The sequence below is a fragment of the Plectropomus leopardus genome, chromosome 11 (genome assembly GCF_008729295.1).
Source record: "Plectropomus leopardus isolate mb chromosome 11, YSFRI_Pleo_2.0, whole genome shotgun sequence".
NCBI classification, from domain to species: domain Eukaryota; kingdom Metazoa; phylum Chordata; class Actinopteri; order Perciformes; family Serranidae; genus Plectropomus; species Plectropomus leopardus.
This window is the reverse complement of record NC_056473.1, coordinates 26555520-26583165: the sequence shown is the minus strand read 5'-3', so window position 1 is coordinate 26583165 and position 27646 is coordinate 26555520. Positions and strand designations below refer to the sequence as shown.

At 38.5% G+C, this 27646-nt stretch overlaps 3 protein-coding genes across 4 annotated transcripts; 1 reads left to right on the top strand and 2 right to left on the bottom strand.

Annotated features, from left to right (window-relative positions):
* Positions 1-884: 884 nt before the first annotated feature.
* On the bottom strand, positions 885-9353 carry sephs1 (selenophosphate synthetase 1). Its single transcript, XM_042495934.1, has 10 exons — positions 9294-9353; positions 6961-7083; positions 6751-6847; positions 5744-5847; positions 5449-5556; positions 5088-5242; positions 4912-5002; positions 4721-4820; positions 3433-3645; positions 885-2225 (listed from the first exon to the last, which is right to left on the bottom strand). Exons 2-10 carry the CDS (start codon positions 7054-7056, stop codon positions 2011-2013), a joined length of 1179 nt encoding a protein of 392 aa, XP_042351868.1. The 5' UTR covers positions 7057-7083; positions 9294-9353; the 3' UTR covers positions 885-2010.
* A 1185-nt stretch (positions 9354-10538) lies between these two features.
* bend7 (BEN domain containing 7) lies at positions 10539-16055 on the bottom strand. The gene is made up of 10 exons (XM_042496856.1): positions 15992-16055; positions 15357-15434; positions 14704-15057; positions 14269-14388; positions 13837-14186; positions 13434-13541; positions 13120-13237; positions 12915-13028; positions 11344-11385; positions 10539-10824 (listed from the first exon to the last, which is right to left on the bottom strand). The coding sequence occupies exons 1-10, from the start codon at positions 16053-16055 to the stop codon at positions 10766-10768; spliced, it is 1407 nt and encodes a 468-aa protein (XP_042352790.1). The 3' UTR covers positions 10539-10765.
* A 1890-nt stretch (positions 16056-17945) lies between these two features.
* On the top strand, positions 17946-27118 carry prpf18 (PRP18 pre-mRNA processing factor 18 homolog (yeast)). 2 transcript variants are annotated; one of them, XM_042496807.1, is made up of 11 exons: positions 17946-18110; positions 19172-19249; positions 19470-19496; positions 20909-21010; positions 21107-21220; positions 22036-22182; positions 22382-22450; positions 23127-23267; positions 23368-23439; positions 23530-23685; positions 26113-27118. In XM_042496807.1, the coding sequence occupies exons 1-11, from the start codon at positions 18045-18047 to the stop codon at positions 26191-26193; spliced, it is 1053 nt and encodes a 350-aa protein (XP_042352741.1). In that variant the 5' UTR covers positions 17946-18044; the 3' UTR covers positions 26194-27118. The 2 variants fall into 2 exon arrangements, with proteins under 2 accessions (XP_042352741.1, XP_042352742.1); XM_042496808.1 differs by lacking the exon at positions 19470-19496.
* Positions 27119-27646: the final 528 nt, after the last annotated feature.

Below are 27646 nucleotides of genomic sequence, written 5' to 3'. Positions count from 1 at the left end.
ATAGCATTATGATGACTTTTAAAACTCAACTCTCTGTCTTTGTGTGTCTGTTTCTTTGTCTCTGTCTCTCTGCAGGACTCATACCGGTTTGGACAGCACATTTGTAAGGCCATGCAGGATATCCAAGCACTTTTCAAGCCTGAAAATGATAAGAAGGTGGTGGAGCATGCAAAGCACATACAGCTGGAAAATGGGAAGAAGCACATGTAGCAAACTGCGGATTTGGCTCACTTACAATCTGAGAGTCTCCTTACGATGCTTCATTTATGCAAAAACAAAACAAAGTTCTGGTGACACTTATGACCTTTTCTGTTGGGTCACATTATAAGAGCTGGTCATTCCACTCAGGCAGGCTAAAGGGAATAGTTGCTACTTATCTAATTTATTTTTGTTTTATATTGTAATTTTCTGAGCTGTATTGTTTTGGTGCTGAGGGAAGGATGTTTTCTTTAATGATGGAAATTTTTGTTTTTGCAATGGTTGTTTCTTTCTCCTTTTTTGCTCATTTATGCCATAGGTTGTAAATAAAGTTAGTGTAATACATTTAAATCTTTATATGTGGTCTATGGTTTGTGCATATAAATATGTAAATACATATGTTTAAAGAATTCAATACTATGTTTGAAAAAATAAATCATTTGTTACATGCCAGTATTTATGAACTGCTGTTCATTTTAATGTTTTCGATTAAAACATTAAAGATTATTATACATCTACTGCATGTCATGAGCTGCTTTCGTAAAATTAAAATATAATCACGGGAATCATTAGAAATGAATTCATACTTTTAACTGATTATTTTTTAATAGTAATAGTCACAATAGTAGTAATAGTAAGTAATCATAATTCTTTCTAATGTATGAAAAACAGACAGAAAAACAATCTTTTATAAGAGACGTTTATTTTAAGAGGTGGGGTGGAGGTCGTATCTTGTTCCTGATATCTATATGAACATTTACAGAGGCCTTCCAGATTCATTCAGGCTGTTAGGACAAACAAAAATGATCTGGACTTTGATCAGCTGGAGGCTTCATAACAGTTAGTCCGACTGTTCGCAGCGGCATTAGGAGAGCAAAACTTAATGCACCTGATCTCGAACAAAGGCAACAGGCAACAAACTCACCAATAAGAGTGCTTTTTACAGTTGCACAACTGTGTGACCACATAATGCAAACTCTATACACCATACTACCTTAAATATGATGACATGTTAGGAATTCAGATGGAAGAAGATTCATCTCCTGAGGGGTATGCAGATTTTTTTTTCTTATCTATGACTTCAAGTCAAAGCACAATAAAGCAACACAAATTATTTATGTAAAAAAAATATCAATCTGGAGTTCTATGATGTAAGTAGATCGTGTTACATGTGACTTATTCCATCAACATGAGTGGCAATTTGAATATTTATTAGTTTTGGTGGGGACAATACAAAAAGTCAAAGTAATAAAAAACAAACCATTCTGGTCACACTCCCGCTTCTTTCAAGGCATCAGTTAACAGCAATGAACTAAAACTACGCTTTATAACTGTACAAAGTGAATGGACAAACAAAAACACCATCACACGGTCCGCTTGCTTGATGAGAGCAAATTTAAAGGACCAAAAGAGGCAACAGACACCAGACTTCCTAAGATTCAAAATGAATCAACCGTATTGCATTATTGTCTTCATCATCATAACTCTCTTGTCAGAAGCTGCCTGCCAATCGCGCACATTAAACATAACAGAATACAACGGACACAAAAGGCAAATGGATTTTAAGTATGCACTAAGTCTTATCAATTTTTTATCGTGGGGATACTGCAGGTTGAGTCCACGGGTGATGACGTGCCCCTTTGGCCACTGTGTGGGGCTGTTTTTCATGAAGATACACGCCAATCCAGTCTTTTCTGTGTACATACTATTGTGTGTATATATTTCAACACTCTAGGATGGTTTTGAAGTTTATGTGTCTAAAAACACTCGGCAGAGCTTTTGGGTTCCGGTCTATGATGCGGCAAAGGAGGATTAAGAAGTTGCACCAGGAGTTGGGTTGACATTCTGCGTGGCTGCTTGCGGTGCCACCTCTATGATCCGCGGTTTGTCGATGATGCGAGCAGTGCGGTTTCCTTTCTCTACAATTCCAATGATCCACGCTTGGTGGCCCTCGCCGTATTTTGGAGATTTGATTTCGGCACAGAAGCGGGCCGCCTGTTCCCGAGGCAGACAGATGAGCAGGCCTCCTATACAAACGAAGAGATTCTGTCAATCACAAAAGTCTCAAGTGATATTTTTAATGTGTTCGCTTTTATTTCTGCACTTAGGTGCTGCATTTGATACTGATCATTGTTTCCCTGAAGCACTCCGTCTCATCTTATCTTTCTGACTAAAGTTATTAAGTCTCTGAAGGGATTTGTCCATCATTTTGGGTTCCTCTCTATGTCCCTCAGGACTAAATTCTTGGTCCAGGATTGTTCTTCTTTCACTTGTTTCCACTTGGACATATCATTATTAGTGTTTGGATTTTGTCTTAGCACTGTTAAATGGATGCCACTCATGGATTGGATTAGCATATTTACAAGGGTACAAATGACCAATTTTAAGCTACACTAGCTCGAGTACTGCAAAAGGATATCAGATTACTACATGTTTCCTTACTGTAAGATATACTACTACTACTACCACTAATAATAATAATAATAAACTTTATTTGAAAAGCACTTTTCAAAACAAAGTTACAAAGTGCTTTGCAAGGTTGATCCCAGATTCAGAACAAGGGATTTAAGCAAAATAAATCAGGAAATTTCAAGAAAAACAAAGAATCAGCAACTCCAGTGATAATACAAATACTGTGCATAGGTTTCTTAAAAACAATGTATTGACTCACACAGAGGGAATCCCTCTCAGTCATTACTTATGCCATCTGCCTGTATTTTCTAATTTCCTTCTTGTTGTCTGTGTTCAGGGTGTTTACTTTAACTCCCACAGCGCTCAGGTGAGGTCTGGGCTTTATAAAAAGGTATCCTAGAGACAAAGCACTGAAAAACACACACACATAGCAAAGCAAATCACAACCAAGTCAATCTGGGGTTGTTTTTTTTTTCTTTCATTTTTGCTTGTTTCTTTCTATTATGGCATGTTTTCTCTCTCCATGATGTTGAGTTATTCAAATTAATCTTGTCCCAATTACACTAATTTGACAGTCTAAACACATTATGACTGGAGAAGCTGCAGCTGATTCAGAATGCTACAGCAGGAGTCTTTTGTAAAACCAACACCAAGGGCAACTGAATCCCTGTTGTTGCGACCCTCAGACCATGCATCAGTCTAACACTTATACATCATTATGTTGGGCGCTTTTTGCATTTGTTTTTATCCACCTTTATATCGCTTTGTGATGCTCATCTTGCATATTCTGCCAGTGGTTAAGAATGAAAGAAAGACACACACCTGATGTTTCAGGGCAGGTGCCGTGCATGAGTCCAAACATGTTCCCGCAGGCCTTTGACACAGCGGCCATCTTGGCGAGTACTGGGAGGTTGTGGATGACGAATGACACCTCACTTCGTTGTTGCCGTGCCAACGTCTGAGCATGGCCAAGGATGCCGAACCCTGTGATGTCAGTGGCTGCGTGAGCGTTGAAAGTGTGCATGAGACCGGCCGCTACAAGGAAAGAGACAAAGACAGAGATTTAGAAGGCCATCTGGATGATTAAGTGGCTGATTAGAGATGTGAGTCAACTTTTTCACTGTGGATCAGACATTGTGCGCCATCTTGAAAGCGAACAAATAAGCATTATGGTAACAGTTGCTGTTTTTTTGCGTATTTTCTCATTAAGTTTGTGGTGTTTCACAACACCTTGGGTCAACAGACACCAGGAGATGGAGCCAGAGCAGGCAACAACAGTCCTGTAGAAACAGAGTCCAGCTGGGTGGCTGATCAGTACCTCCCCCGCCACACGCTGCAGTCAGGGGGAGAAGCAGCTGAAGCTCGTCTTCAATCAACTCAGCATGAGCTGAAAGGCTCCTCTCAAAGCCTCACTCAAGAAAGAGGAAAGCAAGAGGACAGACCTGCAAAATGCTGTCTCTCTCTCTCAAATGCCAACAACCGAAACATTTAATGCAGCTTGTGTTTTATTGTTGCCTTGACCTCACAGTGTGACATCTGAGTCCAGAGGTGTCTGGACCGAACAGAGTGAATTACCCGGTACTGGTTTTTAGCTCCATTTCCTCTCCCACCCCCTTTTTTGAAAGTTCAATAAACACTTTTTGTTATAAACACGACATTGGTTTGTATTGATCAATCACCTCAGTACCACTGCTGCGATAAGTTCCTTAAAAATTAAAAAAAGAATAAAGAGAACAATCTAGTACGAGAAAAGGAAATAAAAACGCTCACTCTAATCAGTGTGACAGAATTCCAGCTTTTTATTTAAGATGATAGTAACGTGTGTTGTTAGCATGAAGCTCTAGTGTGCAACTTCTGTCTCAAATGGAACGCTGTTTTAGTATCTTAAACATAAGCCATAACCTTTTGAAAGTTTTCGATTATTAGCAGAGGCTACTTAGCTACAAAGGCTGCAATACAGCCAAGCTGCTGCTGTTTGAGAGAAATGTCCCCATTCAACATTTCCTTCTGCAGAACAGCTGGTGTCATTACGCCCAGCTTAACATGCTGATTAAAAATTAGGATTTTCATTTTTATTTCAAATATTTGGAAACATTGATTGTAGTTTTACCTGTTCTGTTGAGCCGAGCCATGTTCATCATGGCTTCATGGTAGGCAAGCTCTACGTCTTCCTGTGTAACCACCAGCTTGATCTTGTTCCACTTCTCAGGCTGAGAGATGACAAAACATCAACAGTACATTAAACAGAAAAAAAATGTCCAGACAAGATGATGAGTGAAATAAGTGAGATGTTTGACTTACAATATCTAGCCACTGGTGCACTGCAACTGCTACTTGTGTTCCGAGTGGCTTGGTCAACACCAAAACGTCTCCTGGCACTGCGTTGTCCGGCCTGAGAAATATAAAATGTGTTGCATTACGACAAAATGACACAATTTACATACGTCACTAAATATGTAGTAGGGACTCATTCCTACATGATAAATTCGTTTGGCTGACAGACTGTTGTAGCAACTCCTCCCATCACCACCCAGGGGTTGAGCACCGTCTGTCCTCCTGTTACAGATGTGCCGGCTTCCTCTGATGCATCCTTGAATCCCTGGATGATCAGTGGCATGACTTTGTCTCTCTCCTACAGAGATCCACGACATCCAGAGCAGAGACAGGGCGCAAACCGGAAAAATAAAGACATCTTTCTTATCACTGTCTCCTTTAATAATTATTCTTTAAAATAATTGATATTTAGTTTGTTCTACCAATAACAGAACTGATTCTTCACTGTTAGTTGACAGAAACAAGATCCAAAAGTGAACTCATCGGCTGACATGCGCCTCTTACCTTTTCTGACATTTTGTTGCTGACCCCCAGAAGCATCAACATGTTGTCGCACTCTGTCACTCCCATGGCATACAGGTCACTTAAAACATTGGCACAAGCAATTCTTCCCTATGAAATAGAAATACTGAAAGTTAAGCACATTAAGGATGTGCAGAGAAGGCCTACATACCACCCAATAACAAAGACGGCCACAGAATTACAGCAGCCACATCCTTTCATTTCTCACTTGTCAAAATGTCATTAATTGGAACACAATGGGGAAGAAAAGTCATATCCAGAAAAGAGGACATCGTACCATCATGTAGGGGTCATCCACAATGGGGTAGATGTAATCTGTTGTCTGGACCAGAGAAAGGCCTCCATGTCTGAGGGGGATCACACACGTGTCCATGCCTATGCCTTCAAAATAAAAGAGTTCTGTATGTGATATTCTGAAAAGGTTTATGCACATTAAAAATCTGAACTAAAGAGCAGAATTTAACTGCTGTCAATTGTTTCGGTGTGAGTTGCCAAGTGTTGGAGACATCTGTTGCAGATATGGAACTAGATGGCACTCAAAAATATACGTCTGAAAAGCTCCACAGCAATGTCTCTTTCCAGAAATCATAACCCGGTTACTCAAGTACTCAGTTTGTTTTGAGCAGTTTTATATAGGAACTCTTTTCTTTCTGCTGAACTGCGCCCGCACAGGAGGAAGTGTGCAATTACTCACGGATGAGAAGCTTGTGTTTGTGTCAGTGCAAGATGTAAATATTAATGGCGTCCTTCTCGGCTGAGCTGTAACATTAGCGAGCTCGGCGGTGCTAGGTGAGCTAGCAGGAGATGCACACTGCGTGCACGATACGCTTTGCTGGTGTAGTTTGGCAGAAAGAAAATAGTTCATTTCAGAATTAAGAATCAGGGTTTAGTTAATACCTTTAAAGCAATAAAATGTTTTGTGCACTGATGTATTTCTAGCTCCCTCTCTAACTCGTTGCTGTCTGAGGCTTACATTTAATTTAACAGGATATCAAAGGAACACAGGCTTTTAGAGTTTTACATAAAAAAACAACTGTCTGTCTGTTTCAACCACAGAGGAGTATTTTTTGCACACCTTGGTAATGTCCACTCAAGACATTTCTTTATCTTAACTTATTTTAGTTGTCTTCTATCATTTAATATACTTTACATTCAGCATTTTATAAATTGGTCTCCTTATTGTTGTTAGAATAGCTTCTGTTGTTTGTTAAAGCCGAATTGTGGTTAAGCACTTTTTAATTTAAGTTATCCATTATTTTAGTACTATATGAAGATCATAATTACCTAATCGGGGCATAACTGCCCCCAGGAACTGTTCATCCTCTTGATAGTGGTTCTCCTGTAGGGTTTCTAGCAGCTTCTGTAAAACTTCTTGTGGCACCTGTGACCGCAGACAATAACAGCCATTTTCAAGCATTAGTTTTACATCACATTTCTCATTAATTTGTTAAGTAAATAATGCATCCAAGGCAGGTTTTAATAAGGAGCGCCAACCTTGCAGCCTGTGCCTTTGAGCTCAGCAAAGCGTGTGAGCCTGAAGTTCTTGTCCAGCTCATAGCTTTCAGGGTTAAAGGACTCCCTCACGGACATGTCTGAAGGAACTCTGGGTCTTCACCACTGGAAACACATCAGCGATAGAATAAAATTGGTGATTACTGTTTGAAGGTCATAACTGGCTGGAGGGAAATCTTATTCACTGTGCAGTCTTTAAATAACATAAGAAGACAGCTAATTCACCACACTACAAAGCATTCTCAGATTTCGTGCATCATTTCCAGTGGATCAAGTACAGCGAGTGCCTATACAATCTGAGGCAACAGCACTGCGATCAATTCTGTCTGTGTGGCTTATAACAGTCATTTTTACAACTTAAAAAGTTGGAAAAGAGTGAAAAAAAACATCAGAATTTAAAAAAAACCCTCTACAAACACCTATATATATTTCATATTTTGACTGTAATAGTCCAAATCTTCAGAAATATTAGGTTTACTATGACAAATGTTCAAAACAGAGAAAAGCACCAAATCTTCACAACTGAGAAGCTGGAAATAATAACAAGATTATTTTTTAATTATTAAATTGCTATTAATTTAATAAGCAATTTATTAACAAAATAGTTGCAATTCAGTTTTCTATGGATCACCTAACAGATTAAATGACTTATCGAGTCAGCCTGTGTCCTCTTTTGTCACAATGCCAGAAATAACTGCAGAGCTGAATCAACCTTTAATTACTAAGTAACAATGTTTTATAGACATAATATTATTATACCAAAGCAACCAAACACCAGAAGTTACAGATAAATATGTGACCAGAATTAAATTAGCAATCAATCAAATCATTCATTTTTTTGACATAAAAACATAAATTGTTAAAATGCAATAATGCACATCTTTGACTGGTCTAAACACTAAGTTCAATCGACAGGTGTAGTAATTTTGTAGGTCTAATTTTTCAGGGCCAATTCTTAGTAGTTAATGAGACAGATAACCAAGAGTTGGAACGGATATGCATTTACAATAAAAATTTAAATCTTTTTTCAATATTTAGAATTTGGAATATAACAAACTCCAACACAAAACTTACAAAACTGAAATGTTCGACGTCATATACAGCAAGTTCCCTGCAATATTTTTCATAAAGTCAAGTGAAAATGTGAATAAAATATAAATACATGTAAGAATCACTAAGTAAAAATTCCTCCCATTCTGACACTTTATTTGCACCTTTTAACTAATTCATTTTATCGGTGATCATTTCATTAAAATGCCAATAGACACACTGCAAAATGCCAAATGTCAGCCCCAATAATCTGCCAAGGCAATAATCTGATGACCCCTACATTAATTTAGGGTATAATTACATTGATATTATTCAAATTAAAAAATACAAAAGTTAAGATTTATTGCCAGTTAAGACACTGAAGTGCACACTAATGCACTTTTACAAATTTCAAAGCATCCAAGACTCTTCAATACCAAAACTTCACAATGAGCGCTGATCAACTCATATTCTGGGTATACTTAAAAATAACACATGAATGACGCTAGACAACATGAAAATGGTAAACAGTGGACCACCTGACATAGTAGCAAGTCGAGTTATTGGTTACTTATAACCCGGTTTGGTGTTTAAATTGCTGTAAGTGAGGGGCCTCTGTTAGCGCAAAGTGGGAGTGTTCAAGAGGCAAAATGATGCCAAGTTCATTCAACCCTGAGGCGCAGGCTAACAATATAAGTGCTGACCAGAGGTAATTATCCTGTGTATCCGCTACATTATAAACTACTGAGCGCTTAACTTTAAGACATAATGTGTTAAAAATGACAGCCACATCTTTTACATTTGTGTTTGTTGTGCTGAAAATGCAGTTTCCGTTTCCATGCTAGCGCTTGCAAACGCTGATCAATGCATGATGTGATGAGCATAAGCAGCTCTGAGCAACAAAGAGCTGCGACTATCCCGAGTGTGTGAGCTCGTAACTGCGTATAAAAACACACACCGCGCCGGCTGCAGCCCAAATGTGACACATTGTTGCGAAACATAGCGCCAGCTCGTTGCACATGTAAGTTAAAAAGTTGCCGTAGAGCGCCGAATAAAAATGTCGGCGGCGGAAAAAATTAACCCTTTCCTGTCCATCGCCATGCGATGTGTGCAACATCGGAGTTCGTATCAATAAAGCAGCGCTAAACGTGCCACTTGTGCAAAGTTTGCAATTGTGCGGTGCAATATAAGTGTTTACAATCGCACTAAACGCGATTTTAGGACCAAAGCGGAGTTATATTCTTGCAACATTTCCCCTTTAATTGCTCTGTCCAGTTTATCCTTACCAGCTTCACGTTAGCGGTGGATCCCAACAGAAGAGCGGGGACGGCACCAGAATGCATTGGGGCTAGAAACGGGTGTCCTCCGAGAATGCCTGTTGAAAAGTAAGACACTTTTGCTTTTTAAACTCAGAAATAGACGACTAAAAACAAAGCGATTGCGTATTATTCGATATATTTTGACGAGTATACATGTGCGCTGACGCTTCGTCTTTATAAAAGGACATATGGTTTACAATACAAAGAGGAAACTCACAAGAGCTCAAAGGGTCCTCTGCCTGTACAGAGGCGGCTTCAACATCCCCTTTAATGAGCTGTGGAGTCTGGCAACAAAATCTCTACAATGGAGTGTACCTTTAATTTACTGTTTTCCCTCCAATTGCACCTACAAAAACATAACATTACCTTACTGGGAGTATAGGTACTTAAAAAAATAAACATCTATAAAAAACATTTGTGAATTTATCTTTTGACATAATAAACTATTTTATTGTTGCAGCAAATATTTTATTATAGTGCTTTTTCTGCATTGTTCATGTTTATCCGGGTGTTTCAGGAAGAAATACAATACAATATCTGTATTTTTCTTTTTCTCATTTCTTCTTTTGTTGAGTTTACTGTCTAGCATACAAAAAGAGCGACACAAAGACAAAACGGTCAGGAAACCATATTTATTAGTGTAAACAACTATTTCTTTCATATGCACAGAGAGCGAAAATTAAAGATATTCCCAACACAATATAAACACAATAGCACAAGAGATATGCATAGAGCCTAGATATTCTAATAATGAAAAGGAAAAAAAATAGAGTACTGTATATTTAATATTTTCAGCCAGATGTGGCCTGTTAACAATTTTAATTGGTATTATTGACCAAAAAACATCAGATGTTTACTTTTGGATGTAATGTTTGTTATTCAGGTTGATGCTGCACTGCACATTACACCCACTGAAGTACTGGTCACTTAAAAGGCACAATCCACGATGGAAAACTTTCCATAAAAAGTTAGTTTGTGTAAAACATATATTGTTTTAGACTTCCTATGACATATGAGAACCAGGCAAATTGAAGCTATAATGTAAACAGTAAGTCACCTCTAAACATAAAAATGATCTGACGTTATTTTGACCATTGTATAAATCAGTGAATATTGGCAAATAATCCCAGATCCCAGCATCTTTCCACTGAGAAGTCTCTAGGACACTACAGGGTAGAGTGTATGCGCGTGTGTGTGTGTGTGTGTGTGTGAGTGTGTGTGTGTGTGATAGAGAGAGAGAGAGAGTGTGAGAGACAGGATATCATTAAGCAGGCTTCTTCTTCATTTGGTCCTATTGGTTTTTTTTCCATTTACATCCATATCACAAAGTAGATTACAGCTGCAATGGAAATATCTAAAGTGGCAAAATGCATCAAGTAAAGAGCAGTAATGAAAACAATTAACAAATCAGCTATAAGGCCATTGTGGCAGCCTTTGAATCAACCAGTCATGCTCACCACCGTCCCCTCCACACTTGCAGGCTTGTTATAGTCAAAGCCTATAAAGAAAGAAAGAAGAAGAAATGTTAAAATTTAAAATATCACAACCATAAAAGTGCATTTGTGTTTGTGCTTGTAAAGACAACTGTGTTCACACATCTGGTGGATTTTGTACAGGTCTCACAATCTTCCTTGTAAATGAAAAAAAAAACAAACTGAGACAGCAGAAAGAAAAATGGTATTGTGACAGCGTGGAAGATAGAAAAGTGAAAGAGGGGCTAAGGTGCATGGTGTGAAGATAATTAGCTGACATTTCTGAAAGCTGTGTGAGAATGTCAAATGTCACAGTAACAGCGTGGCAAAGACCAGCCAATGAGCAAGCCAGCGACACTTGTTAGTGTGTGTGTTGTGAAGTGGTGAGAGGTAAGACATTGTGGGCTCAGAGGGGGGCGAAAGGAAAGATGTGATATTGAGACGTAATAAAAGACCTGCAGGTGCAAGTTAACAACTGAATTAATGGGTAGGATTGTGTGTGTGTTGGCTGCCTGTATATGTGTATATTTGAGTATAGGCCATACTTGTGGTAGGTCCATTTACAGCTTCTTCTGCTTCAGCAGCATCTGAGGAGTCAAAGGAAGAGCATGGTTTATCTTCTCTTTTATTGCTTATTTTGTATGTGAGCCTGTTTATACTAAGCGGCGACCTCCGAGGCTGAAAATGAAGCGACTGACTTCCGGATTAGCATGTTGCTTGCTTGAATGGAGGTCTAGAAAATGTAATCTTGCGGCTCTTTATAGAATTCCCAAATGTTATGATGGTTTAAATCTAGATAGTAATAGAATACGTTTTGCGGGGGTTTTGACGCTCACAAAAAAAATAATTACTGATTTACAGACGTCTCTTTTCCGATGTATATCAACGGGGAAAAGTCTTTCTGGGCCTGTGTGCATCACGTGACTGACTCGAATGCTGTATTTCCACTCTTGGCCACTATGTAAAATTTGCATCAAGGCCTGACGCATTTCCTGCTGGCTTGGATCCACCCCTCACTCGTCCACAGCTGCAACCTCTCGTCTAAATATTGTCACTTCTGGCTCCTAAAAACTAAGATGGTGATGGCCGAATTGCCGAGCTCACAGCTTAAAATGGCACTCCACAAACTGATGGGTGACATCCATAGATTGTATGTAAAATGGACAACACACCCTCACTTATTCCTGCTATTTTTAAGTGAGGTTATAATATCTGGTAGACAAACATTGTGATCTTACAATGGTGATGTCATTGAGACCCGGAGTCTGCACAGTAGCCTCACCATATCCTCACCAATATCCTCACCAAAACACCCGTCCGACCAATCGCAAGCAGCTCCATTGAATGTGAGTGCATGGACTGGCGTCACAGCTGTCAATCATGGTGGAAAATCCCCTTTTTGTGGAATTGAATAACTAATTAAAACCAAACTTAGCATAAAAACAAACGCTTGAACAAACATCAGGGTGATGAGAACTACCTGCAGTGTCAGAAGCCATCTTTGGGAAAATTTTATTTGGCGTGTACTTTGAGTTTTTAGTTTGTCTTATGTCCCATGTAATAAAACAATGGGAGGGCAGGCTTTATGACCTATACTGCAGAAAGACACCAGGGGGCGATCAAGATTGAAAAGTTACACCTTGGGGGAACTTTTATGTTGTCCATCTTTCTACAGCCTATGGTTGGGACTGATAAAAAGCTGCTGCTTTGTTACCTTTTGCTAACCAGGAAAATGTTGAACTGAGTAAAGGAGAGGCTCCAGGGACAGTCCTTCAGTGCTGTGTCTACTGGCAGCAAGTTGATGAGCAAGGACGTCAGCTGAATAGGTGGGCCTTTAATATGGCCTAGGACACATTGCCATACACACTGCTGAAAGAATGTGGCCATATACAACCCAGGCCAACACTGAATGTGGTTTGAGCAGCTGGATCTCAAGATGCATTTAGGATGCATTTGGTTCAGTCACACCTGTACTTGCTGTCCTCTTGTGGTCCAATCACCCACAACACATATTAATATTACGTGTAAACAGGGTCCTTGTAATTGACCTATCCTAAACTTACTTCATAATAATAATAAAAAGTAAACTTCCTTTGAACAAACTCTGTAGCAGTACCTCTTTTCAGCCGCCTCCTGGCAAGTTTGATCTGATCTTGAAGGATCTGAACCCAGTCTCGTGGCCCGGGCAGCTTCTCTATTCTGTGTTCAGTGCAGTATTTCTCTGTAAACACTGGACACAGATCATACATATATGTTTCATTAATGTGTCTTTATTGTTGTAGCCTGGTACAAAGAAACAGATTCCCTTTTTTATATCTTACCTTTAATGGCACCCACAATATTCTGGTCCAAGCCCTTACGGTTATCATTGAGCCCTCTCTTCCTTTTACCATTTGGCAAGGAGTTAGCCAGCGTAATATCGTCAAAGAAGGCACACACCTAAAACATAAAGATTCATGTTAAAGCACTGTTGAGCCTTTTGTGAACAGTGCTTACAAGTGAAGTAGAGTATTAGATGTTTGCTGTTGTTCAGAATAAAAAAATAAGTAATCACTGATGCCACCTGACTGTAAAGTAAATCATAATCATCAAGTGCCAATGAATCAGATCTCAAAAAAAAGATATTGACGCGCACCAATTTCCGGAACAGCAGGCTGCCAGAGCGTGTATAGTTAACCAGGATGGAGTCTAGCTGAGCTTTTGAAATATACACGTCATGATCCTCTGCAAGACGCACTTCAGCCTGAAAAACAATCAAATAGCACACACTGTGAATTGTGAAGTAGAAAGGGACAATGGTGAAATAAAACATAACACGATAAATTCAATTTTTATTTGTTTTTTTTCATAAAGTCATAAAGTATGATTTTTCAGATGCAGGTTAGGTTGAGTTAAAATATACAACAGTACCACATTTCTGCTACTTTGTAAAGACAGTAAATACATACATTTAAAAAAGTTAATTTTTTAGATAGACTGTAAACTGGAGCTACCAACTGGCACATGAAACACATTCTGGCACATGTACATTTATGTACACTAACCTGCTGAGGTTCCCTTAGCTGGCTCAGGAGGGGATTGGGCCTGTTGTTGACAGATACTGTATTATTCTGAGGTGGCAGCACAGAAACCTCAGAGCAGACAGGATGACTGTTTGGTGTTGTTGAAGCTTGCTCTTTCGCACATTCCTTCCTCTTTCCAGACTCTGCAGGTGCAGCTATAAGCGGCGATGCCTCCAGAGGGGAAAGAGCAACTTTTCTATTGCTAGACACAGTCAGTGGCGCTTTATAGATTGGCCTCCTCTTGCGGGGCCTACAGCGAGGAGCGGGGCCTGGACCGAGACGAGGTTGGCATGGTGATGCTGCCTGTTCCTGTCTTTCCAAGGACGCTAGAAAAAGACAATAACACATTATAATTTCTTTTTCTCACTTTTTTTTGCAGTGTGTGAGTGTTTGTCTTCATCCACTGACCTTTTTGAGTTTGCATCAGCCTCCTCATGGCACGCAGTTCCTGCAAAATAGCCTGCAAGGTGCCCTTACAGTTACACATACAGCAGGGGGTTTCTGGCACAACGGGAGGGATTACATCTGCTGAAAAGACAGTTGGGTTTGCTTGGTAACTGTCTACTTAAACATGCTTTATCATACGGATGCAATGAGCGTTCTTATCATGTCATTAACAACAAAGTGAGTATGTTTGTGCATGATTATTTGTCTTGTATGGATAAAGTGTCTGCCTTACACACAAATTCCTTTGTGTATGTTTGTCCCTTTACAATAAATGCATGTGTAGTGTTCAGCACTTAACGCTATCTCCTCTTTATTCTATCAGCATGTTTTATTTTTCAGGAAATGATTGATATGTCTGCTTGTTTTCTCCTCTTCAAACCTGCATCGATGCCCTACCGTTAGCTTCATTCACTTTGTTCAGATTCTTAGTATTGTTGAGGATCCTCGGGGCTTTAGAGTGGGTGCTGTACTGGCCACAGCCCGGACCGTTGACAATGGGGGTAGATATGGATGAAGGTGAAGGCCCTGGGTCACCTACAGAGTTCCAGCTATTGTTATGGTGGTCCTCTGATATAAGAGATGAAGGTGCAGGCTGATGTACCCAGGTCAGATGCCGATCCTGTAGCTCCTTTGTTAAACTGTCTTGCTCTGTTACCACACGCTGATAAACCCTGCCGGTCTTATCACTCAGTAGCCTCATCATTCCTGTGATTTGCCTCTTGATCTCCACGCCTTCGTCACCCAGCCAGACTACAGTGAGAGAGAGAGACGGGTGTCAGAGTAATTAGTGAGATCTAACATTATACATCCATTAACTGTAACTGCTTATCCTATGTCCTATTATCCTTTGGACTGTGGGAGGAAGCCAGAGAACCTTGAAAAACCCACACTGACATGGCGAGAACATGCAAACTTCACAGTCCACCCACAGCTGCCGGCAGGTTCAAACCTGGGACCTTCTTACTGTGAGATGACAGTGCTAACGACTGCTGCATGCCGCCCCTCTGCCATTATATTTCAAAGAAATTAATGCTCGTAATGGCACATACCATCAGGCACAGCAGCATCCTTAGACTCTCCATTGACATCTTTGCAGCTGGAATTCATCATATATGAAGGGACAAATTCTGCAGGAAAAACAGCAAGGCTTTGTAATGAAATAGTTACAACAAAACTTAATATCACAGTATGCCCTGTGTGACAGATAATTGCAGAATGATTTTGTGGCCTTTTGCATTGCAATAATGAAGCTTGTGCAGACTGACTGAGACTGTGATGTCAACCAAAGCAGAACCCCCACCCCCCACCCCCCTCCCATCCCATGCAGAAACCACCACCTGTAGGTGGTATGAAGAAGTGTAGCGAAGAGAGGTGGCCTAGAGCACATAGCTTTAACAGAAAGTGAACAATAAGCTGCATGTTCACAATGCGCAACATGTTTTCAAATTTTGAATTCGTGTAATTAATTCATATTTGTGTTGAGACTAACGTCCGGGGAGGTTTTTTACATTTGAGACTACAATCAATAGAGTTAGCTGCTGGTTATAACCGAGGCACAGACAGTAGGTATTGTCGTGGCCATCGCTTTTGTTTACAGAGTCGTCTCTGCTGGCACACAGCGCCAGACAAACACCCAGACACAGACGCGCGTCTTGCAAGGTCTTGCATTCATTCAGCAGCCTACCTTCATCCGTGACCAGTTTAAAGCTCTGTGACTTCCTTCTCCTCTTCCTTTCCCCAAACTCCATCTTCAGGGGGGATATAGTCCACAGTAAGTCGTGCAGTCGAAAATCGCTCTTCAGAGAGACGAAATCAGTGACTGGGAAACACTCAGCGGAATCACTGTCCGTCTGCCTTATTAATCAGTTAAATTTCTCCCCGGGCTGCGCTACACATCCTGTCATCGGCACATTGTCACCGCGATAATATTAAATGAACATGATAAATGCGACACGTGTGATATTTTTTCGTCCCCAACAAGGATGCTGGTTCCCCCCTTTCGCCATGTAAATAAATTAATGACTTTAATATTTAAAAAAATCGTCACATATCCCTTTGCGCCACCTGATGGTATGTTCTCATCTAAAAGGTCGAGTCACAAATTTGCCACTGTGGGGTCCAAACAATGCACTGACATTAAAACAAAAGCAGTCATGAGACCAGATTGCAAACACAAACTTTTTCCCCATCAGATTGTTAAGAAATAAGTAATTATTAGTGTCTTTATTGTTGTAAAGGCGACTAATTTTCTAGATAAAAAATAAAATAAAAAAAAAAGAAATTCAGTGACCACCTCTGATGTTTGATTTAAGCGAATAGCAGATGACTAAAACTCTTTGGTGAGTTGATTATTCAATTAATTTCACATTCATTAGAGATAGTAATATAGATATGGTAGGTAGGGCTCGGATATAAATCCTCTTTCTTTATGCATGTAATGGATATCTATATCTATCTGAAGTAGTTGCGCATCAAAGGATGGATTTTCCCTCCCTCCAGTCATGACCTCGCTTCAGGCGATGGTATAAATTCTGAGTCACTAGCAGAAAATAGGAGGTAGTGTTGAGTCACTTATGACAAGTGCAGGCCATTTAAATTGCTGTTACTTTTTTTTTTTTTTTTACAGTATTTTCTCAATTCTCCATTCTCGGCCTAGAATTATTTCAAATAAGGTCTGATCATTTAGGCCTATAATCTCAGTTAGAAGAGAACAGACTGATCCTGTCAGACTCTATTTTGTAACCTACCAGCTCGCAAATAGCCTATTATTGCATTGAAAGAAGTGGAACAGCATCAGTCTATTTGCCAATGATTTACTCTATATTTTAGAATATGCAGTAAGAAATAGCAATACAGTTTAAAAAAAACTCTGAGTAGATAACATATACATTCAAACAACACTTTGGGAAAAAGCTGTATGATTACAAATGCCAACAATTCCAAATTGATTTCAATAAAATTAGGCTATTTGTTTTGAAAAATATATATCATTTGTACAAATGTTGAAATATGGTGCCATGGAGTAAAACTGTAATGAACAAGTTATTTAATTTGGAGCTGTGTTTAAATAATTTGATCACTTGAAAAAAGTGATTCAAATCATCATATGTTTTAGTACTGCCATCTTCAATCAATCCTATGTAATACATAATATGCTACAACTGAGAGAAAATTAAGTTTTGATAAACAACCAAAACAGAAGTATCTGACTTTGGAAAAACATTTACTATTACTATATACTATTTACTATTTCCACACAGCCACAACAGTGACAGTCTTGCTCAGTTTGTCATCATCCCTTTATATTTAACTTTAAAAAACCTGTTGTAGAGCCTAAATGATATGTGTATACACTGGAGTCTAAATTGTCCTTCTATTACAGTAATAATAAACATATTTCCAAAGAACAACACATAAAACCGTATTTTGTGGTTATTATACACAAAGGAGATTGCTTGGTCTTGAAATGATAAGCTTTGGTCTTGGTATCTCTACTAAAGTCTCTTAGAAGACTAAATGCTTACACTAATTTAAATTGTCAGAGAACCTAAGAAAATTTTATTTTTGAAACACAGTCAGCAAAACAAAGTCGCTGAGGGCTCTTACATTGAAATTCAGTGGTCGTTTAAAGACAACTTCCGGTTTAAGCACTTGGGTGTTAGTGTTGTTGCTAAAGTCCTACAATTGTAGGTATTTATTGAAATAAACGAATAACGACCAAAATTAGTTTAACCAATATGGATATACTAAAGGCTGAGATCGCAAGGAAAAGAAAACTCCTCGAGGAGAAACAGCTTGTTGACGTGAGTAGGTAGATGAGGTTGCGTGTTTTTGTTAGCTTGGAAACTTAGCATTGTTGCTAAATTGTTTACAAGCATTAGCTTGGCTAGCTAGCTAACTTAAAACATTGTTCAGCAATGCTGCGTCTCTAGAATGATCGATTTCGTCTTTTTAGCACATGTATTGATAGATATATACAGTACAGAACTCCACGTACAGTATAAGATAAAGCTACAATGCTAATATTGGACGTAGTAGACAGCAAGCTCACACTTCAGTAAACAAAAAATAGCTAGCAAATACGTCACGTAGCGTTAACGTTAGACATTCGTCGTGTAGGTTAATATCATGAAAGTCCCTTGAATATTCTACTAAAAGTGAAGCTAATTTAATACAATGGTTTATTTAACGTGAAATTAAGGTTAACTTTTCCTGCTTTTGGCCGAACTAAACCTGGGATTCAAACCCCAAAATATTAATGTCACACAAACACACACACACACACACACACACACACAGAGTAAAATACTAATAATGTAATCAGTGTGATAAAATGAGTAGCCTCCTTTTAAAACTAGATAGGTGGTTGCTGTTAATTCAGCAGGAGCGTCGACAGTCTCATGGGACCGCATGTTGCATAATTGTAATATGTAGATGAAATGTCATAAGTTTTGTAAACATCAGTCTTTACTCACGATATATATACCGTGGCCTTTTCCCCAAATGATTTTCTTCATTTTCTTTATAAACTTGACTCACATGTGACATGACAAATCATTCTACTTTCTTTATAGTTCATGATGTCTCTAACCCATGTCCATGTTTTCCGTCGAACACACAGGAAAAATGAATAGTCCTGTTGGGTAAATTATTAGCTTTTTCTTCTATGTTATTTATTTACTATGACATTGTAGTGTACAATGTCATAGTAAAGGTGAAGAAAAAGGTTAGCATATGATGCTTTTATTTTGCAAGCCTTACTATGTTATGCCACTCCAGGCTTTGCCACAAGTATGATGCTTTCACTGTGCTTTACATTAAGCTTGTCAATCAATTCAATCATCTTGTATCTTTTTGCTTCTAGGACTCCAAAAGATTCTTTAAAAGGTCTGATCTTGCACGCACAGAACAAGATGATTACTACAGAAGATGTGGATACAAGGTTGATGTCAAGATCACTCTCTTTCTTACTCGCTTACACACACAAACATGTATAAATTACTGCCTTTCTTCAGTTCAGTTTTATCTCCTGTTTAGTATGACACTGTAATAGTTAAACTTTTTTTTGCCAGGAAATAAGGTCAGGAACTGATGCTCAGGTGTACATTGGTCTTTGTGTTTGTTGTTTTTCCCCAACCTGCCTCTGCTGCCTGCATCTGTAGGTTCAGAGAGAGACTCCTGAGAGCCAGGTATGGGATTGCACAGTGAAAATAGCTGACAGGATGCATGATGAAAGGATGAAACACACTGTGCCCCAAAGGCTTCCGCTTCCTTGGCACCCTTTCTTAAAGTTCACCCTCTAAAGCCAATGAGGATAAAAGCATAAATAACGTGGAGGAGATATCTCTATTTTTACGGTGTGGGTTGTCAAAAACAACTGTGCGAGGGTTGGGTGTTTTTGTGAAAGATATTTATACAAATTCAACATCAGATAACTAAAACTTTTTGTAAACTAATTCTAATTTGACATTAAGCCGTTAGCCTGTCAGATTTTTCTTTTAATCCAAAGTACAATTGATTTTTGTCCAGCCCAGTTACAGAAAAGCATTTAATAACACAATTTTTTTCAAATTCACTTGCGTTATACGAATTTATCAAATCACCCTGTGCTTCCAGTACCCCACCATTGTCGATATTTATGCTTTTAACAATTTATTTATCTATGCAGCAACCACTATGACAACTAGACTATATGCTGGACCAGTGATGTGTTACAAACTATGTACAAACTTAGCAACAATCACTCGTCAGAAAGTAAGGGGACAAGGAAAGGAATCCACAAAGCCAAAGTGGGACACAGCCATGGTGTGGATTTCAGCATGGGATACTGAACTGAAATAAAAGATAATTCTGTTACCAGGCTGCACTTCTTATTTTGCACATAATCTGTGACAGCAGCTTTAATACACAGATCAACTGTAAGTTTTCCCTGGTTTTGTGTCACTAGTTTGCATTGCCTTGTAACAGTTGCTCTATGGAAAATTGCATTTCTGTTTTACTTAATGCAAAGCTTAAAAATGTAAAACTTATGAGGCTATGCACATGTGCAGTATATTGTGTTTATTTGAGCAATGGCCACTGTTTGTTTGGAAGGCTTTTTTGTAATAAGTTTGTGTTTGTTCTTTTAGATTGTGCTCTTAATACCACAATCTAAGAGTGCCAGGATGCATGTGCATATGAAAGCATGATCTGGTAGCAGACTTTGAGTTTCCTTTTTGCAAACAAAGTGACTGAATATGTTTTGCCTGTGATTGGGCTTTAGGTGGTGCAGTCAGCATTGAAGCAACACAAAATGAAATAAGATTGATGTAATATTTAAAATGCTGGCTCTTATTGGTAAGTTATTAGGTGACTTGTCTTTATAGAGGAGCTGCGGGTAAGATGAGGATCTGAATGTGTGCAATTCAGTGTATCGCAGTGACACATATCCTCTTCATTTCTGAGGTCTCATCAGCTCATGAAGACATTGCGGATGCTTTTCACATATCCCAGCTGTACTTGTTTAATTTGCACTGGCCCAGAATAAGCAATCTGTCAATATTATCAAGTAGTAAACCTTCAATAATGGCTACATTTCTTTTCCCTCCATGTTTTCCGGAAGATTGATAAGAAAGAAGAAGATGAGCCATCAACCTCAGCGAATCCAGTGTTAGAACTCGAACTAACAGAGGAGAAGCTGCCAATGACACTTTCACGACAGGAAGTGAGTCAATATGAAACATTAACACTTCCCTCACAGAAATATTTCTTTCTAGATTAAAAGTTTAACATATTGCTGTACATCGCTGTGTTTGAATAGGTAATTCGACGCTTGAGAGAACGAGGCGAGCCAATCCGACTGTTTGGAGAGTCCGACTATGATGCCTTCCAGAGACTCAGGAAGATTGAGATTCTGACCCCAGAAGTAAACAAGGTAGGGCTGAAAGTATCTTGGAGTGGAGCACCTTATCCAGTAAAGATATGCAAATTCAAGTCCACCCTAAAGGGTGGGACATACCGAGCCGACATCGGAGAACTAGCAGCGGCAAAAGCCCCCTGCTGCGTCACCCTCATGTCACCATGTCTCAGTTGCACTGCAACAAGCAACATGCATTCTGCACCTGCATGAGAGGAATCACTCCTCCTTACCAGCAGACGGCGGTCATCTGTAATAGTCATTGAAAATGAGAAACCAGAAGACTGCCATGACGCGAGTTAGCACATTAACCACCACTATTGAAAGAACAAGGCTGATTTTACTGTGAACCAGTGAACAACAACACAACCCATCAGGAAATGTTTCTGTTAAGAGCTCAGTGGTTAAAGAAAACCTCACCTCAAATAACCTCACTCAACCTCTCTGCCTCTTAACTTAAGCTGTTTGTTCACATATCATAAAAAAAAACACTAGAACAAAAGTCAGGGTAATGAGAACTACCTTCATTGTCAGAAACCATCTTTGGGAAAACATTTTTTGGCCTGTAATTTGAGGTTTTAATTTGAACATTGCCCCATCCACTAACATGTAGGGGTCAGACTTAATGACCTTTACTGTAGTCAGACACCAGGGGGTGATAGAGATTGAGAAGCTTCACTTTGGAGGAACTGTCATGTTTTCCATCTTTATATACGGTCTACGTGAGGAACATACCGCATCATTGAAGGCTGCGGATGACCGACTGTCAGCTTAGTGTATCACAGCCTTATGACTTGTTTCTGAATATACTTTAATGGTGCCTCTGCATCTAGGGCTTGAGGAATGACCTGAAAGCAGCTATGGACAAGATTGACCAGCAGTACCTTAATGAGATTGTCGGAGGAACAGAGTCAGGAGAACTGGACACACAGCACGACCTGAAAGTGCATGAAGAAAACACCACTATAGAGGAACTGGAGGTACATTATATAGTTAATACTGTGTAGTTAATGTGTTTTTTTTTTGCTGTTTGATAAAGTTAAAGGCATTTATTTAATGACTATCCACTAACTTTGTCATCACAAACTGATTTTTATAAACTGTGTTAAATATCCTTGTCAGCTTTTGCAAGTGAAGGTTATGATTCGTTTTGTGCCTCATACTGAAACTCTCCCTCAGGCTCTTGGTAAAACTCTGGGCACAGGAGATGATGATGGAGACCAGGAAGTTATCCACAAGTTTTTGAGGGTAAGGCAAGAAAATGGTACTCTTCCTCTGATCTAGAGGGAGCTGTTGGATAACAAATGTTTTACACAACTGTGGCAGCTATTCATGTTGCTGTTCTTCATTTGTTTACATTTTTGATTTGCTTCATTGTTAATTAGATGAAGAGATATTAGTAATAGTAACAATTATATTAATTTGTGTAGCACCTTTCATAAATAAAATGCAGCTCAAAGTGCTTTGCATGTGAGAATGCTAAGATTACCTAACAAGATATGAAAATATGTAACTTTATAAAAATAAAATAAAGTAGAATAAAATAAAATAAACTAATTTTACACCACATGGATACCATAACTCTGGAAATAAGTCGCAGACAGACCAGAGTTGGCAAAAGAAAAAAAAAAAAATAAAATATATATATATATATATATATATATATATATATATATATATATATATATATATATATATATATATATATATATATATATATAATATATAGAAATATTAAACAGCAAAAGTCAAAACAAAAAAAAATTGCATACACATTTAAATGTCAGAATTTTTGTTATTTTGAGGGTGGGATGTATATTTCGCTTCCATACAAGAACATAAAATCATGATTTGTCAAGTGTCTCTCAGCATTTCAGTTCTTGGTAATATTTTGTTAAGTTGTTATTTCCCTCTTGTATTGTAGTTTCTTCTTGGTGTTTGGGCCAAAGATCTGAACAGCCGAGAGGACCACGTGAAGCGAGGTGTTCAGGGCAAGCTGGCCAGTGCAACTCACTCACAGACCGAGTCTTACCTCAAACCTCTCTTCAGGAAGCTCAAGAAGAAGGTAACACAAAGAGGGCCAAGTTAAACAAGCTGTAAGGGTGGTGTTTAGAATGTGTTGATATAATTTTTTCCATTTCTGATCATTATAATTTCTCTTTCAGAGTTTACCAGCTGACATCAAAGAGTCCATCACAGACATCATTAAATTCATGTTGGAGAGAGAATATGTCAAGGTTAGCTATTATCTGTAGATAAGTGTGTTTGACCATGTTGTCCCTTTTTATTGATTTACAGACATATTTATTGAATTTTTTCCCCCCCAGGCAAATGATGCCTACCTGCAGATGGCCATTGGTAATGCACCCTGGCCTATTGGTGTGACCATGGTGGGTATCCATGCTCGTACTGGACGAGAAAAGATCTTCTCCAAGCATGTGGCTCACGTTCTCAATGATGAGACACAGAGGAAATACATCCAGGTAAGACCCTGAGATCATCGCTTTCAGATAGTGTCTAAATCTCTCTTAGGTTGGATTTCAAGTATTTCAGGTCAACTGATAACATTGGATGTCCTCGAATATGATCTGGTGTTTACATGTGCCAATGCATGTAAACAGTACAACTGTGTGACATGCACAAAAATTACAAATATAGTAACTTGGCAGAGCTGCCAGCTCCTGCATTGACCATGAAACACACACACCACTGACACTTTTCACACACTCTTCTGCCACAAGTGCATTTTCTCGCAGTGAAAAATAACGGATAACTTCGGCAGCACAGTTATTTGTCATCTGTTTAGCGCAGTATTTGCTGTTGTTTTGATACTCTTATTCAAGCATCAAGCAACCGCGTGATACAAACTCTCCGCTGTACTTCACTTCTGCTCGGAAGTCACCATTTTACAGAAGTGGACGTCAAACATGTATGTTGTCACATCCACTTATGTGACAACATATGCATGCGCAGAAAGAACGCGGCTCGAGATAAGTCAGCTTGATTGTTCACATGATACACATTTTCTTTTGAGCAGTTTATAAAAAGGTTTAAACTACCCCTTTGCAACTGATTGAATTTTGAATCAGTTCGGGCCTGTTTAAACTGACTGAGGTGTTTATAGGAATCATGTTTAATCTGTTTGGACTTTTAAACTTATTCTACTCAGATTAGTAGGCTTCATGTAAACATGCCTAGTGACCCCTAAGATCAAATACAAAATAATAATAATAATAATAATAATAATAATAATAATGATAATGATAATAGCAACATTATCCTGTCAGTGAAGGTTTGTGTCTTATTCATCTTTGCTGTGTCCTCTTGATCTATTCATTTACAAGTTCAGTTGGGCGGGATTTTAAAATCAGACCCACTATTTTCAGCAGCTAACCTTTTTCCTCTCGGAGCTTTCATTCATTACAGATTTTAAACAAAAAGCAAATGAATGTGGAAAAAATGTGTATCGCTTAACTTTTGAAATACAAAAGTGACAGTCACATATCTGGAGACATAAAAACTCCAGAAACAGAATAAAAAATAGCTATGAATGCACAGAACCAAGTGGCAAAACCAATAACACACCCCATCTGTGTGTTTGTAACAGTGTCTCCCTCTCTCCTTTTGCCCTCTACCTTCCACACACACAAACACACACACACACACACACACACACACACACACACACACACACACACACACACGCCTCATGATGTTTTCCATCAAAGACAAGGAAAGTGTTTAGGAACCACAGGACCTTTTTTTGACTAGTTGACCCAAGCACAGATAATTTAAGAAGCTACTAAGCTCGATCAGAACTGTGTCACATGAGAAAAAAGATTTGCAAAAGATACGCTTGATGGCGTCGCTATACAGATCTGTATGTGAAATGCGCATGTGCAGCTCAACAGAGATGAGAAGGAAGCGAGTTCTCACTCTTAAGCTACTTCCAGACACCATATGTAGTTTACATATTCTGTACCGGCATACAAGATCTATGTATACTGGTCCACTTGGATGTTGCTTCTGGGCTGGATGTTGCCCGGGAACTGCCAACTGAATAGACCTGCTGTAGATTAAACCCACGTCTGGTTGGATGTCATGTGCCAACAATTTACAGGTAAACTAAATACCGTATTCAGGCTTATTTTTCATTATTAAATAGAATAATGTTTTATTTGTTGTTATGATTACTTAAGTATGTGTGCATATTTAAACTTAACATTTTTGTGCTTTCTGTGTAAGTACGTCATTACTAAGATCAGAAAGATCCATATTGACTCTTCATATAAACATACAGTAACATTATTTGTATGACCAGCATTTACGAGGGACATTTCCTTTGTATGTAAACAGTAAATATTTTGCGTATAGGCTATGCAAATTTTGCTGCATTATTCTTCTCATTGTACTCCTGTTGTGTGTTAATAATGCGTAATAATGTGTCTGCTGAGGTTTTGTAGTGGAGGGCAGTGTTTAGGTTATTTGCCTTGTTCTATACAGTAGTAACTAGAAGTTGTCACGTTATATCAACATTTATCCCGAAATGCTAATTATTTCATATATATTTCAACGAAATGTAAATATGTCTAAAATATATATATATACATATATATATATATATATATATATATATATATATATATATATATATATAACACATACATATAAATATATACATATACATATACATATAATAATATATATATATATATAATATATATATATATATATATATATATATATATATATATATATATATATATATATATACATATAAAGGTAAAGGTAAAAAAAATGCTGCTAGGCAATTTAAAAAATGAATTCACCAGGTGAGATATAGCTGGCCCATGTTTCTACATTTAATTGCCAACTTTGATTTACCTTGCTTGTTATTTTTTATTCCACAGGGACTGAAGAGGCTAATGACCATCTGCCAGAAACACTTTTCAACTGTTCCATCAAAGTGTGTGGAGTACAACGCTCTGTAACTCTTTCACTGTAACTTCAGTTTCATTTATGCCAAGGCTGTCAGGCAGTCGGATCACAGTCCAAAATGGGACTTTATCACAGCAGGTCAGTCACGGGTTCTGGTATGACTGAAGTGTGGATGTTGCAGAAATGTCTTCAAATCTTGTTTATTGAGGGCCTACAGTACATCTGCATTTACTGGTGGGCAACAGTCTGAGAGAAAGCATCATTTTAACAGAATGAGGCTGATTAAGACCTGTTGTATACACTCAGAATTAAACTAACTTAAAAGTGAAAATTAAAATATTTCAGATTAAAGTGGAGAGCATTCAACAACCTCGAGTCCTGTCCCTATGAACTGCTTATAAAACTGATGCACCTGTCATGTCATTAATAGTCACACGTCATCAGTCCAACTTGAGAATATGTTTGTTTACGGATGCTTGGAAAACTTTCAAGGATTGTTTGGGAAAAAGTAAAACAGTAATGAGGTTTATATGTATTTACTACTCTTGCTCTGTCAATATTGGCTTTTACAAGTTTTTCAAAGATTTATTTTCATGATGTGGGAAAGAAAGATCCAGTGGTGTGAGTTTTATTACACCTGACAGTTCTTTATTCACATGCTAAAAATCAATACAGATTCAGTTATATGTGCATGTTTGAGTTTTCAGAAGATAATTAAACCAATCTATGTGTCACAGTTCCATCTAAATAAGAAAATAAAGTGTTGTTTTGTTATACCAGCTGCTGTGGTTGTTAGTTTTTATGCAGTGTGAAAACTTAATTGTCCTTCTTGCTCTGTAATTGTCATGAATTGCTCTCTAGTCTTCTGCAGCTGGATGGCTGAATGTGACTATTTTTAGCCACCATAGGTTTTTTTGCTTATTAGAAAATGTGTCTGCAGGGAAAGACTTCCTAATAAAGTACCTCCTGTAAATGTGCCATGACATGCTTCAGTAATTTGGATTGCCCACTGTGTGACTTAAGGACTTATTAAGAATGTACCAGTCAAATGAAAATAGGCAATTAAGGAATCAGTGTGCTCTTCTGCACAGCAATCCAAAGCAATAAAAAAGCTAGATTTGCAACAGCTGATTGCTGATGGAAACCTTCCAGTAGTTTGCTAAGATGGTAACATCCAGCGTCACACACTGACCTTATTAGACTGAGTAACCATGGTGATCTGATCTGTTCCTTGTGGTCATGGTGTGTTCTCGGCTGCCTGAACCCACATCACCGCGGTTTCAGTCCGTCAGCTCTGAACGCGTCACTAGACTCAGCTGGACAGGTTGACAGTTGGCAGTGCAAATACTGTGAATTAGTGCTGGGTTTTCCTCTGAAATCTCCCGCATCCAACCCACAACAAAAAAAAAAGAAGACTGTCTTTTACCAGCTGCAGTGCAGAAACGTTTGAATTCAAAAGCATGAAATAACCCTATCTGAAGTCATTATGATTGTGCACCCATAGAG

Coding starts and splice junctions, on each gene's coding strand:
- bend7 (XM_042496856.1), bottom strand. CDS start 16,055: ATGGAGTTTGGGGAAAGGAAGAGGAGAAGGAAGTCACAGAGCTTTAAA. Junction 13,542..13,836: donor GGGAACCTCAGCAGGTTAGT/GTACATAAATGT, acceptor ATTGTTTTTCAG/GCTGAAGTGCGTCTTGCAGA. Junction 13,029..13,119: donor TATTGTGGGTGCCATTAAAG/GTAAGATATAAA, acceptor ATCTGTGTCCAG/TGTTTACAGAGAAATACTGC.
- sephs1 (XM_042495934.1), bottom strand. CDS start 7,056: ATGTCCGTGAGGGAGTCCTTTAACCCTGAAAGCTATGAGCTGGACAAG. Junction 6,848..6,960: donor TCAAAGGCACAGGCTGCAAG/GTTGGCGCTCCT, acceptor CTGCGGTCACAG/GTGCCACAAGAAGTTTTACA. Junction 5,848..6,750: donor GGCAGTTATGCCCCGATTAG/GTAATTATGATC, acceptor TTTATTTTGAAG/GCATAGGCATGGACACGTGT.
- prpf18 (XM_042496807.1), top strand. CDS start 18,045: ATGGATATACTAAAGGCTGAGATCGCAAGGAAAAGAAAACTCCTCGAG. Junction 21,221..22,035: donor TGACCCCAGAAGTAAACAAG/GTAGGGCTGAAA, acceptor CTCTGCATCTAG/GGCTTGAGGAATGACCTGAA. Junction 23,268..23,367: donor TCAGGAAGCTCAAGAAGAAG/GTAACACAAAGA, acceptor TTTCTCTTTCAG/AGTTTACCAGCTGACATCAA.